The 14,513-nt window shown below is 42.2% G+C and overlaps 1 protein-coding gene across 4 annotated transcripts in view; it reads left to right on the forward strand.

Moving 5' to 3' along the window:
* Positions 1 to 14,513, forward strand: part of sult4a1 (sulfotransferase family 4A, member 1) — a 101,515-nt gene that overhangs the window by 25,425 nt on the left and 61,577 nt on the right. For 3 of the 4 annotated variants that reach the window (XM_051954507.1, XM_051954522.1, XM_051954511.1), the window contains exons 3-5: positions 2,218 to 2,298; positions 10,913 to 11,039; positions 11,127 to 11,221. In XM_051954507.1, coding sequence (XP_051810467.1) covers positions 2,218 to 2,298; positions 10,913 to 11,039; positions 11,127 to 11,221 — 303 coding nt within the window. The remainder of the gene's footprint in view (positions 1 to 2,217; positions 2,299 to 10,912; positions 11,040 to 11,126; positions 11,222 to 14,513) is intronic. The other variant, XM_051954533.1, reaches the window with a different exon arrangement.

Consider the following 14,513-nt stretch of genomic DNA (forward strand, 5'->3'; position numbering starts at 1 on the left):
TTAAAAATGATGGTTCTCAGGCTTTAGCCAAGAAAAACGGGTGTTGATAAAAAACGGTCAAAATTAAGAAAAATAAATGCTGGTTCTGAATCGGTTCTCCAGATTAAACGAATAAAATTCGGCTTAACGTGAGCAAAATGTCTCCTTAAGTTACAAAAATATTAAGAGATAAATAGTTAACAAACTTAGATGGTGAGGGAATTCCAAAGATAGGAAAAACGCGCTTTAGGTAAGAAAATAATGGGAATCTCTGGTTGGCCTCTCAGGGCCAGATGAGGAAGAGAGGGGTAAGAGGCAAGAGAGCGATGATGTGGGCTACGGCTGACTTTATCTGTGGGTCCAGCTAAGGGGAGAACCTGGGCGGAGAGAGAGAACTTTTAGGCGCGAGTCTGGTGGAATTTGGAATCTCTTTGTTCTCACAGAGTAGAGAAGAAAGAGGAATCCAGAATGGATTAAAATATGATATTACATGCGCAAAACACGATCTGTCTATCCCACCATATTCAGTTGTGTGAAAGTGAAATGTGTAGATGAATACATATGTTCATGTGATGTGAATCATTTCATTCATAACTATATGTTTATGTTTATGACATTAAAAATATGTATCACAGTGAAAATATAACAACAAGTCAGATATTTGGTAACAGGTAAATACAATGGTCATCATTCAACCTAAATAGAGAGATAAAGAAGGAATCAGATTAAACATCACAAATTAATAAATCAGCTTCTGTGAAAGATAGAATCGTGATTTTCGGATATGTTAATGATGAATGATTTCCATTGACATTGGTAATTCTGTAAACACAAAATACATTCCAGAAATATTAATTTGGCAAGGTTTTGTAAGTTCAGTTCCAATCTCTTTGTTTCAGTCAAAGAGAGTGAGAGGGTGACTCCAGCCTTCAGCCATAAAGTTTTACGACTTGTTATCTGATCTGTGGAAGGCAGAGACGTCTCCGGCTGAGGGTCTCCTAAAGCTGAAAAGGGATTTTAGCATGAAAATTCATTAAACAAACATCCATAGCATATAATTGAAAGTCATTGTCTTTTAAAAAGAAGAAGTTATTCCAGGGGTTTAAATGTTCACAGGAGCTCCATCCTTCTGTGAATGAAAACCTACAGAAATACAAATGTCTCAATCCTCCTATAGAGATGGGTGTTGGTCAGTGCTGGAGAGAGGGAGAGCTTATCTGAGTTTTGATCAGCTCAGGAATTCCAGGGCCTTTGCAGTATTGCTACACTTGTGTTCTATCTCCTCTCAGATTCACGTCGCTTTGGATGAAAGTGTCTGCTAAATGCAATTGTAGAATTGTAGAATACAACAAAGTTATTTCTTACCAAGCTATTGTCTAATTTGGATTTACTCCACCACCTGTAGCAACTACGTAGTGTGTTGCCCAGTTGTCATGAAAGATCATCTGAATTGCTGCTTTGTTGTGGTTGATCAAGATAAATCTAGGTAAAGAAAGGGAGATTGGGACCACTGTTGGTCTGATACTGAATTGACACTAATCTTGTGTCCACCTTGAAGCTGTACGGATGGCATTGATTTTCTGTGGTGTGTAATCATTTTTAATTTCACCAAAAAATAGATCGAAACTTTTTTTTTAAAAATTCCTATAAAGTACATTTATTCTATGAATCTGGACAGACGTGGACCTAAACTGAAAAATGACTGGTTTGGCAGAGGTATTCCACTGCAAGGCACGAGTTCCATTTTCTGTTAATTTCAAGAAGTGGTTATGGATATACTTTTTTGTACACGTCAAAAAAATCTACCTGTACAGTGGAAGACCTAAATGGTGAATAGTTGTACTTATATAGCGCTTTTATCCAAAGCCCTTTACATGATACATCACATTCACACTGATGGTGGAAGCTGCCATGCAAGGCGCTAACCAAAACCCATCAGGAGCAATTAGGGGTTAGGTGTCTTGCTCAGCAACACCTCAACATGAGCACGACGGGCCGGGGGATCGAACCACAACCCTCTGGTTGCAAGACGGCCACTCTACCCACTGAGCTATGCCGCCCCTTTGACCTCTGTTAGCAAACATATTCCTTGACAAACAAAGCATTTTTCAAGAAATGCAGCGATAGATGACATGCTTTGTTACGTATAAGATAAGATAAGGTGGTCGCAGCAGAGCATTGTGCAGGACGGATAAGATAATGGAAGACTGCTGATTGACTTCCCTTGTGTTTCCACAGGAGCTGACATCTCCTCGACTGATCAAAAGCCATCTTCCCTACCGATTCCTTCCTACGGCCATGCATAATGGGGAGGCCAAGGTCTGTGCAGTAAGATGGGACCAAATACAGCAGCCATGAATTATCATGACAGAAAGATGCTAATTTAAAAGTTTCCAGCTGTGTGCTGGATTTAATTCAATAACAGTACAACATAACTGATGATCCTTGAATTTCTCACCTGTGACAAGCTGTTTCATCGGAAAAATAGACCACATTTCGGTTTAAAATCACTTAATCTACATGTCTCATTTTAAATTCACCAAAACTAAACCATCTGCACCAGCTTTTTTAAAAGCTAAAATCCTGTACTCATTGGCACAATCATGAAGCCATTAGTGACTCAGCTGTGAACAGTCATGTGAAAAAAACTCAGAGACTTATGACCACCTGCAAAATTGAAAAAATGGTCATTAGGCCAACTTCCACAATGTTTCATGTACAGCTACAATATTTGGTGGGCATATGCACCACATCGGGACACACCAAAAAGTCAATCACAGCCACGCCCTAAACCCAACAGGAAGTCGGTCATCTTGAATTTGCTGTACATTTGTCAAAATTAATAGCTCCTAGTGGATAAGTCTGAGAGAACTGAAATTTGGCCAGTACATTCACCAGACCTTTCTGATGAAAAGTTATCAAAAACTCAACCAGAAGCCAAAAGGTGTGGCCATGGTGGAGCCTCAAAAAACTGATCCTTCGCCATGAAACAGGAATTGGTGTCTAATTCTTCTCAACATGCTCCAATCTGCCTGAAACTTTACATGTATGATGACAGTCCTGTCCTGATGTCATCCACATAGGGATATTCATTGACAGTCATAGCGCCACCTTGTGGTTTCAGGAAATAGACATCTTTTACACTTTCATGCCCTATTGTTACCCGGTTGATCATATTCACTTCAAATGCGGTGACAACAGGCTGAACACATTGATGATGCATCCCAGTGAAAATGGTGACTTGTCATCAAAAGGCGTGTCTGTGGCGGCCAAACCAATTTCGATGTTTCGCCATGAAAATTTAACGATTCATATCTCAGCTGAACAAGATCCTATCTGCCCCAAACTTCACATGATGGACACCAGGTCCAGTCTGAACACATCCACACTCATAAATTCTGAAAAAGTCATAGCGCCACCTGTTGGTAATAGTAAGTTTAAGGCCTTATATTTTCAGGTACAATGGCCCCAAACGTGGTGATATCATGCTGGAAATTGGTCAGTCGAGTCTTCACCTCTTGACAATCCCACACTGTGAAGGGTGTGACATTTCATGCAACGCTGTTGCCGTAGCAACCAAATATCGCCATGCAAAACAAAGTGCTGTTTGACAGGTTAGAAATACTCCAATGCTCACTAAAATTACCACACACATCACCATCGACCCAAGGAACAACACCGTATGCATCTCGGCACTCCACATGCTATAGCGCCCCCTACAGTATTTTTAACAAACAGCCCCCCCAGCACGTTTCACCTACATCCATGAAATTTGGGAGGCTTATAGAGCACATCAGGACGCACAAAAAAAGCCTCTTGGAGCCATGTCCTAAACCCAACAGGAAGTCGGCCATCTTGGATTAATTGTGAGATTTTTGATGATTTTTCTCATTTTTGAGAGTTAATACCTCCAAGGGGATAATTCCAGGAGACCTGAAATTTTGTCAGTCCACACAGCAGGACTTGGTGATGAAAAGTTATCAAAAGTTTAACCAGAAGCCAAATGGCGTGGCCATGGCGACCATTAGAGTTTTGATGCTTCGCCAAGAAACATCAACTGCTGTATAACTCTCCTCTGCATGCTCCAATCTGCCTCAAACTTTCCATGTGTGATCACAATTCAATCCTGATCACATCTACAGGCCAACAGACACTCTCAGTTGCAGCGCCACCTGTTGGATGGACAGTGAATTCTGTACAACTGGCCTCTACATGATCAAATCAGCCTGAAACTTTACATGACTGATCAGAGTCCAACCCTCATCACATCCACTGTTTGAAATACACTCTGAGTTACAGCGCCACCTGGTGGTGGATGGGCAGGAAATGCTGTATAACTAGTCTGAACATGCTCCAATCTGGCTGAAATTTTACTTGTGATTAAACTCTGGTCCAGATGTGATTCAGAGGCCGGCACACACTCTCAGTCACAGTGCCACCTGGTGGACGTGCATGGATTCGCCGATCAGCGTGGATGCGAGGACCCGTCCATCGCTGCTTGCAGCTTTAATTATTATTATTATTAGGGTCCGAGCACCGAGGGTGCCGAGGACAGGCGGTGCAAGGGCACCGACTGTCCAAGGCACCAGCGGTGCCAAGGACCCTATTGAAACCCAAGGGTTTATTAGGGTCCGAGCACCGAGGGTGCGAAGGACAGGCGGTGCCAGGGCACCGACTGTCCAAGGCACCAGCGGTGCCAAGGACCCTATTGAAACCCTAGGGTTTATTATTAGGGTCCGAGCACCGAGGGTGCGAAGGACAGGCGGTGCCAGGGCACCGACTGTCCAAGGCACCAGCGGTGCCAAGGACCCTATTGAAACCCTAGGGTTTATTATTATTATTATTTTTTTTTTTTTATTTTTTCTCCCGTGAAGTAAATTGGCTTTTTGGCGGCCTTATCATATTCCAAAACGCGTGAAATTTGGCGTGCACATCAGGACTGGCGAAAAATTTGATATTTTATGGGAGTTGCGCATGTGTGTGGCAAAATGGCTCTATAGCGCCACCTGCAAAATTGAAAAGTGGTCATTAGGCTAACTTCCACAATGTTTCATTTACAGCTACAATATTTGGTGGGCATATGCACCACATCAGGACACACCAAAAAGTCAATGACAGCCACACCCTAAACCCAACAGGAAGTCGGCCATCTTCAATTTGCTGTAAATTTGTCAAAATTAATTTCTCCCGGCAAATGAATTGCCTTTTTGGGGGCCTTATCATGAACCAAAACGCGTGAAATTTGGCGTGCACATCAGGACTGGCCAAAAATTTGATATTTTATGGCAGTTGCGCATATGTGTGGAAAAATGGCTCTATAGCACCACCTGCAAAATTGAAAAAGTGGTCATTAGGCCAACTTCCACAATGTTTTATTTACAGCTACAATATTTGGTGGGCATATGCACCACATCAGGACACACCAAAAAGTCAATCACAGCCACACCCTAAACCCAACAGGAAGTCGGCCATCTTGAATTTGCTGTACATTTGTCAAAATTTATAGCTCCTGGTGGATAAGTCTGAGAGAACTGAAATTTGGCCAGTGCATGCACCAGACCTTTCTGATGAAAAGTTATCAAAAACTCAACCAGAAGCCAAAAGGTGTGGCCATGGCGGAGCCTCAAACAACTGATCCTTCGCCATGAAACAGGAAGTGGTGTCTAATTCTTCTCAACATGCTCCAATCTGCCTGAAACTTTACATGTATGATGACAGTCCTGTCCTGATGTCATCCACATAGGGATATTCATTGACAGTCATAGCGCCACCTTGTGGTTTCAGGAAATAGACATCTTTTACACTTTCATGCCCTATTGTTACCCGGTTGATCATATTCACTTCAAATGCGGTGACAACAGCCTAAACACATTGATGATGCATCCCAGTGAAAATGGTGACTTGTCATCAAAGGGCGTGTCTGTGGCGGCCAAACCAATTTCGATGTTTCGCCATGAAAATTTAACGATTCATATCTCAGCTGAACAAGATCCTATCTGCCCCAAACTTCACATGATGGACACCAGGTCCAGTCTGAACACATCCACACTCATAAATTCTGAAAAAGTCATAGTGCCACCTGTTGGTAATAGTAAGTTTAAGGCCTTATATTTTCAGGTACAATGGCCCCAAACGTGGTGATATCATGCTGGAAATTGGTCAGTCGAGTCTTCACCTCTTGACAATCCCACACTGTGAAGGGTGTGACATTTCATGCAACGCTGTTGCCGTAGCAACCAAATATCGCCATGCAAAACAAAGTGCTGTTTGACAGGTTAGAAATACTCCAATGCTCACTAAAATTACCACACACATCACCATCGACCCAAGGAACGACACCGTATGCATCTCGGCACTGCACATGCTCTAGCGCCCCCTACAGTATTTTTAACAAACAGCCCCCCCAGCACGTTTCACCTACATCCATGAAATTTGGGAGGCTTATAGAGCACATCAGGATGCACAAAAAAGCCTCTTGGAGCCATGTCCTAAACCCAACAGGAAGTCGGCCATCTTGGATTAATTGTGAGATTTTTGATGATTTTTCTCATTTTTGAGAGTTAATACCTCCAAGGGGATAATTCCAGGAGACCTGAAATTTTGTCAGTCCACACAGCAGGACTTGGTGATGAAAAGTTATCAAAAGTTTAACCAGAAGCCAAATGGTGTGGCCATGGCGACCATTAGAGTTTTGATGCTTCGCCAAGAAACATCAACTGCTGTATAACTCTCCTCTGCATGCTCCAATCTGCCTCAAACTTTCCATGTGTGATCACAATCCAATCCTGATCACATCTACAGGCCAACAGACACTCTCAGTTGCAGCGCCACCTGTTGGATGGACAGGAAATGCTGTATAACTGGACTCTACATGGTCAAATCAGCCTGAAATTTTACATGAGTGATCAGAGTCCAACCCTCATCACATCCACTGTTTGAAATACACTCTGAGTTGCAGCGCCACCTGGTGGTGGATGGGCAGGAAATGCTATATAACTCGTCTGAACATGCTCCAATCTGGCTGAAATTTTACGTGTGATTAAACTCTGGTCCAGATGTGATTCAGAGGCCGACACACACTCTCAGTCACAGTGCCACCTGGTGAACGTGCATGGATTCGCCGACCAGCGTGGATGCGAGGACCCGTCCATCACTGCTTGCAGCTTTAATTTTATTTTATTTTTTCTCCCGTAAAGTAAATTGGCTTTTTGGCGGCCTTATCATACTCCAAAACGCGTGAAATTTGGCGTGCACATCAGGACTGGCGAAAAAATTGATATTTTATGGGAGTTGCGCATGTGCGTGGCAAAATGGCTCTATAGCGCCACCTGCAAACTTGAAAAAGTAGTCATTAGGCCAACTGCCACAGTGTTTCATGTACAGCTACAATATTTGGTGGGCATATGCAGAACATCAGGACACACCAAAAAGTCAATCACAGCCACGCCCTAAACCCAACAGGAAGTCGGCCATCTTCAATTTGCTGTAAATTTTTCAAACTTAATCGCTCCTCGGGAAATGAATTGCCTTTTTGGCGTCCTTATCATATTCCAAAACGCGTGAAATTTGGCGTGCACATCAGGACTGGCGAAAAATTTGATATTTTATGGGAGTTGCGCATGTGTGTGGCAAAATGGCTCTATAGCGCCACCTGCAAAATTGAAAAGTGGTCATTAGGCTAACTTCCACAATGTTTCATTTACAGCTACAATATTTGGTGGGCATATGCACCACATCAGGACACACCGAAAAGTCAAATGCAGCCACGCCCTAAACCCAACAGGAAGTCGGCCATCTTGAAATTGCTGTAAATTTGTCAAAATTAATTTCTCCCGGCAAATGAATTGCCTTTTTGGGGGCCTTATCATAAACCAAAACGCGTGAAATTTGGCGTGCACATCAGGACTGGCCAAAAATTTGATATTTTATGGGAGTTGCGCATGTGTGTGGCAAAATGGCTCTATAGCGCCACCTGCAAAATTGAAAAAGTGGTCATTAGGCCAACTTCCACAATGTTTGATTTACAGCTACAATATTTGGTGGGCATATGCACCACATCGGGACACACCAAAAAGTCAATCACAGCCATGCCCTAAACCCAACAGGAAGTCGGCCATCTTGAATTTGCTGTACATTTGTCAAAATTAATAGCTCCTAGTGGATAAGTCTGAGAGAACTGAAATTTGGCCAGTACATGCACCAGACCTTTCTGATGAAAAGTTATAAAAAACCCAACCAGAAGCCAAAAGGTGTGGCCATGGCGGAGCCTCAAAAAACTGATCCTTCGCCATGAAACAGGAAGTGGTGTCTAATTCTTCTGACCATGCTCCAATCTGCCTGAAACTTTACATGTATGATGACAGTCCTGTCCTGATGTCATCCACATAGGGATATTCACTGACAGTCATAGCGCCACCTTGTGGTTTCAGGAAATAGACATCTTTTACACTTTCATGCCCTATTGTTACCCGGTTGATCATATTCACTTCAAATGCGGTGACAACAGGCTGAACACATTGATGATGCATCCCAGTGAAAATGGTGACTTGTCATCAAAGGGCGTGTCTGTGGCGGCCAAACCAATTTCGATGTTTCGTCATGAAAATGTAACGATTCATATCTCGGCTGAACAAGATCCTATCTGCCCCAAACTTCACATGATGGACACCAGGTCCAGTCTGAACACATCCACACTCATAAATTCTACAAAGGTCATAGCGCCACCTGTTGGTAATAGTAGGTTTAAGGCCTTATATTTTCAGGTACAATGGCCCCAAACTTGGTGATATCATGCTGGAAATTGGTCAGTCGAGTCTTCACCTCTTGACAATCCCACACTGTCAAGGGTGTGACATTTCATGCGACGCTGTTGCCGTAGCAACCAAATATCGCCATGCAAAACAAAGTGCTGTTTGACAGGTTAGAAATACTCCAATGCTCACTAAAATTACCACACACATCACCATCGACCCAAGGAACGACACCGTATGCATCTCGGCACTGCACATGCTATAGCGCCCCCTACAGTATTTTTAACAAACAGCCCCCCCAGCACGTTTCACCGACATCCATGAAATTTGGGAGGCTTATAGAGCACATCAGGACGCACAAAAAAGCCTCTTGGAGCCATGTCCTAAACCCAACAGGAAGTCGGTCATCTTGGATTAATTGTGAGATTTTTGATGATTTTTCTCATTTTTGAGAGTTAATACCTCCGAGGGGATAATTCCAGGAGACCTGAAATTTTGTCAGTCCACACAGCAGGACTTGGTGATGAAAAGTTATCAAAAGTTTAACCAGAAGCCAAATGGCGTGGCCATGGCGACCATTAGAGTTTTGATGCTTCGCCATGAAACAACAACTGCTGTATAACTCTCCTCTGCATGCTCCAATCTGCCTCAAACTTTCCATGTGTGATCACAATCCAATCCTGATCACATCTACAGGCCAACAGACACTCTCAGTTGCAGCGCCACCTGTTGGATGGACAGGAAATGCTGTATAACTGGACTCTACATGGTCAAATCAGCCTGAAACTTTACATGAGTGATCAGAGTCCAACCCTCATCACATCCACTGTTTGAAATACACTCTGAGTTGCAGCGCCACCTGGTGGTGGATGGGCAGGAAATGCTGTATAACTAGTCTGAACATGCTCCAATCTGGCTGAAATTTTACTTGTGATTAAACTCTGGTCCAGATGTGATTCAGAGGCCGGCACACACTCTCAGTCACAGTGCCACCTGGTGGACGTGCATGGATTCGCCGACCAGCGTGGATGCGAGGACCCGTCCATCGCTGCTTGCAGCTTTAATTTCTTGTGTATTTCTGTCGGGGCTGTGTGCGTGTGTGCGTGTTGGTGGGGGTGGGGGATGGGGGGTCAAGTCATCAGCCAGTCAAGTGCACGTTTGATTGGACCGGCACATTCAGCAAGTGAAAAGGGGTAAATGTAAGTCTGAACCTGGTCTGAACATAATGAAAATAATTCACTTAATAATGGTAGGGTCAATTCTGTCCTTACAACATATGGGAAGACAATCAAAATTACCTATATAACTGAACTCATTATATAATGCAAATAAAGTTGCTTAAAAGTTGGTGGGGACAATTTGACCCTCTTGAAAAGTTGGTAGTGTTATGTCCCTACCGTCCCTATGCAAACCTACGCCCTTGCTTCACTGAATAGATTTTTGAGTTTTCTCTACTTCTAGCCATTTGTTGTACTGTTCCCAAAGAGATGCAGTACATTATATTTCATAGAAAAATGAACCCACAGTGAGGAAATACACTACTGTTCAAAAGTTTGGAGTTACTTAGAAATGTCCTTATTTTTGAAAGAAAGGCATTTTTTTTTCAATGAAGAAAACATTAAATGAATGATAAATCCAGTGTAGACATTGTTAATGTGGTAAATGACTATTGTAGCTGGAAATGGCTGATTTCTAATGGAATATCTCCATAGGGGTACAGAGGAACATTTCCAGCAACCATCACTCCTGTGTTCTAATGCTACATTGTGTTATCTAATGGTGTTGAAAGGCTAATTGATGATCAGAAAATCTTTGTGTAGTTATGTTCGCACAGTGTGAGTTTTCATGTAAAACACGGAATTGTCTGGGTGACCTCAAATTTTTGAATAGTTGTTGTGTATGTAAACATTAACAACTTCTCAAATAATTTAGCAAACTTTTGAACAATAGTGTATGTGACAGGAGCAAAACTGCCCCAAAGCTGTGTGGCACCCAGACTGTTAGGTATGTAATACTCATGTTACTGTCTAAGTTTATTTTAACTTGATGTATTTTCCAATAACGTGGTGCTTGTTGATCTCTGGGTTATGTTAACTCTACCTCAGTCTAACATGGAAATTCTACAGGACTGTAAATAGAGCTAACATTGTGTCCCTAACTATAGTGTTGTGGCTCTCTTCTAGGTGATCTACATGGCTCGGAACCCAAAGGACCTGGTGGTGTCTTATTATCAGTTCCATCGCTCTCTCAGGACCATGAGCTACCGGGGAACCTTCCAGGAGTTCTGCCGGCGCTTCATGAATGACAAATGTAAGTATGGGACACTGGGAACTTCCATTTGGTCCACTTTGTTCATCCGATTCGTCTATCTGACTGTCTGGTTTTTTTTTTCTGTAGTGGGATATGGCTCCTGGTTTGAACATGTTCAGGAATTCTGGGAACATCGTATGGACTCTAATGTCCTCTTCTTGAAATATGAAGACATGTACAAGGTAACATCATGACAGAAACCTTTACATAATGTAGTATAAGATTATGTAATCTTATCCCAGTTGTCTGACCCTGATGGTTGACCACACGTAATGTTGGGCAAAGAAGTGTGTCAGTTCTCTTTATCTGGCCTTGCTGTTGTGTATATACTGTACAGCTTTCTGGTAGAAAGTTACTTTTTAACTTGTGTTTATAGAGTGAAAGGATTTTTTGGGCATGTGTGCTCTTTATGTTCTCCCTTAAATACTTCATAAATACAGTTTTGGCCTTGTTAGTAGTGAATCCAAAATTATGAGACTGACGATTACAATCAAATAAAAACACAGGCACAAATAAGAGGACATTAGTAAATTAAAGCTGCAAGCAGTGATGGACGGGTCCTCGCATCCACGCTGGTCGGCGAATCCATGCACGTCCACCAGGTGGCACTGTGACTGAGAGTGTGTGCCGGCCTCTGAATCACATCTGGACCAGAGTTTAATCACACGTAAAATTTCAGCCAGATTGGAGCATGTTCAGACTAGTTATACAGCATTTCCTGCCCATCCACCACCAGGTGGCGCTGTAACTCAGAGTGTATTTCAAACAGTGGATGTGATGAGGGTTGGACTCTGATCACTCATGTAAAGTTTCAGGCTGATTTGACCATGTAGAGGCCAGTTATACAGCATTTACTGTCCCTCCAACAGGTGGCGCTGCAACTGAGAGTGTCTGTTGGCCTGTAGATGTGATCAGGATTGGATTGTGATCACACATGGAAAGTTTGAGGCAGATTGGAGGATGCAGAAGAGTTATACAGCAGTTGTTGTTTCATGGCGAAGCATCAAAACTCTGATGGTCGCCATGGCCACGCCATTTGGCTTCTGGTTAAACTTTTGATAACTTTTCATCACCAAGTCCTGCTGTGTGGACTGACAAAATTTCAGGTCTCCTGGAATTATCCCGTAGGAGGTATTAACTCTCAAAAATGAGAAAAATCATCAAAAATCTCACAATTAATCCAAGATGGCCGACTTCCTGTTGGGTTTAGGACATGGCTCCAAGAGGCTTTTTTGTGCATCCTGATGTGCTCTATAAGCCTCCCAAATTTCATGGATGTCGGTGAAACGTGCTGAGGGGGCTGTTTGTTAAAAATACTGTAGGGGGCGCTATAGCATGTGCAGTGCCGAGATGCATACGGTGTTGTTCCTTGGGTTGATGGTGATGTGTGTGGTAATTTTAGTGAGCATTGGAGTATTTCTAACCTGTCAAACAGCACTTTGTTTTGCATGGCGATATTTGGTTGCTACGGCAACAGCGTTGCATGAAATGTCACACCCTTGACAGTGTGGGATTGTCAAGGGGTGAAGACTCGACTGACCAATTTCCAGCATGATATCACCACGTTTGGGGCCATTGTACCTGAAAATATAAGGCCTTAAACTTACTATTACCAACAGGTGGCGCTATGACTTTTTTCAGAATTTATGAGTGTGGATGTGTTCAGACTGGACCTGGTGTCCATCATGTGAAGTTTGGGGCAGATAGGATCTTGTTCAGCCGAGATATGAATCGTTAAATTTTCATGGCGAAACATCGAAATTGGTTTGGCCGCCACAGACACGCCCTTTGATGACAAGTCACCATTTTTAATAATAACAATAATAATAATAATAAACCCTAGGGTTTCAATAGGGTCCTAGGCACCGCTGGTGCCTTGGACAGTCGGTGCCCTTGCACCGCCTGTCCTTCACACCCTCGGTGCTCGGACCCTAATAAAACGAAGCATAGAATATCTGGACAAGAAAGATGAGCCACCCAGTTGATGGTGGATGTGGGCGACAATGAGGGGAAAGCGTTGAAATAAACTGTCACATTGAGTCAGTCTGAGAGATTAGTCTCAGGTCACCTGCTTGCCAGTGAAGTATATGAACTCAGTCAGATATGAAACAAAGACAACTAGAAAGCTTTTTGAAAAGGTCTACAGTGGTGGTAGGATGTGATTAAAACAAATTAATGAAATTAACTAGAGATGTTCTAATTAATTAATCGCGATTAATCTTACTTTTGCCAAATAATAATATTTGACACAATAAACAAAGTTTTTCCAATTCAAATACATTTTAGTTGACAACTGGATCAATAAATAGAAATATCTGTGAACTTAAACCAGAAAAATGTTTGTTTCATTTATATTTAGCTGCATTTTTCATCTGTCTACTACATTCACAGATTACTGCAAATTTAAAGTCCAATTATAGTGATTTTATTCAATATTTAAGACTTTTTGTAAACTCAATCACTTTCAATGTCTTGAAAAGTGGTCTATTATAGGATGGCTACATGGTTTCCTGGTGTAGGACTGTTGTAACTAACATTAGCTCGGGTGCTAACAGCAACATGTTTTGCATTGAGATGATGCCGTCGGCTTGAAGTGCTACAGTGATCAGAAAACTCTTGGTTGCACAATTTCTACACAACCTCGCTTTTATCCAAGCTGCCATCGAGAAGATTCTTAAGAAAATTGTCCACCCAACAAGCTCTATGCGTCTCGTCCTATATCACTGTTCGCCACTGATGTCTCTCAGTGCGCCCTGTGTATCTTCTTCACGGCTGGAAAACAGACTTTCGGTTCATTGCCGCCACCTTCTGACCTGGAGTGTTCATCAGAGTTATCGGTGTGCCAGAAATTAGGGAACTGAGAAATGTGTGATTAAATGCATTATTTTTTAATGCGTTATTTTTTCTGTAAGTCCCAGCCTCAGTTATGTAGAAGACCTTTCATTTCATAATAATTTTGCAGTTTCTAATTCATTTATCATGTTTAAGTGGCCTTTCTTCTCTGGATAACTGAAAGAAGGCAGGACCAGTACAGAGTTAATGAAATAATTTTTCTGCGATGATATTAATAATGAAACAGTACAATTCAATAGTGGCTACATTCCATTTATTCACAAAGAAAACAGCAAAGCGAGCATTTTTCTGTAAAGCTTCTGGGTTGTAAAGTCAAAGGGAGCATCTCCTCAGAAAATTACATATTTTTTATTGATATTAAAAATTGACATTTAATTCAAATAAGGAGATAAATGTTTAGCTGAGGTTCAGGAGCAGCTGTTGTACATCCATACACACCACTCTGACCTTTCCACTTGTTTGTTCTCACTTCTTGTGCTTCACCCACCCTCCCTATACTTCTGCCTCCTTTTCCTATTCTCCTTTTCCCAGGGGGTCATAACCAATAAAATGCTAATTTGTATCAAAACAAACAATGAAGCTTCAAATTGATGGTGTGGTCCCTGCTAGTGAAATGTCATT

The sequence above is a fragment of the Acanthochromis polyacanthus genome, chromosome 1 (assembly GCF_021347895.1).
Source record: "Acanthochromis polyacanthus isolate Apoly-LR-REF ecotype Palm Island chromosome 1, KAUST_Apoly_ChrSc, whole genome shotgun sequence".
NCBI lineage: Eukaryota > Metazoa > Chordata > Actinopteri > Pomacentridae > Acanthochromis > Acanthochromis polyacanthus.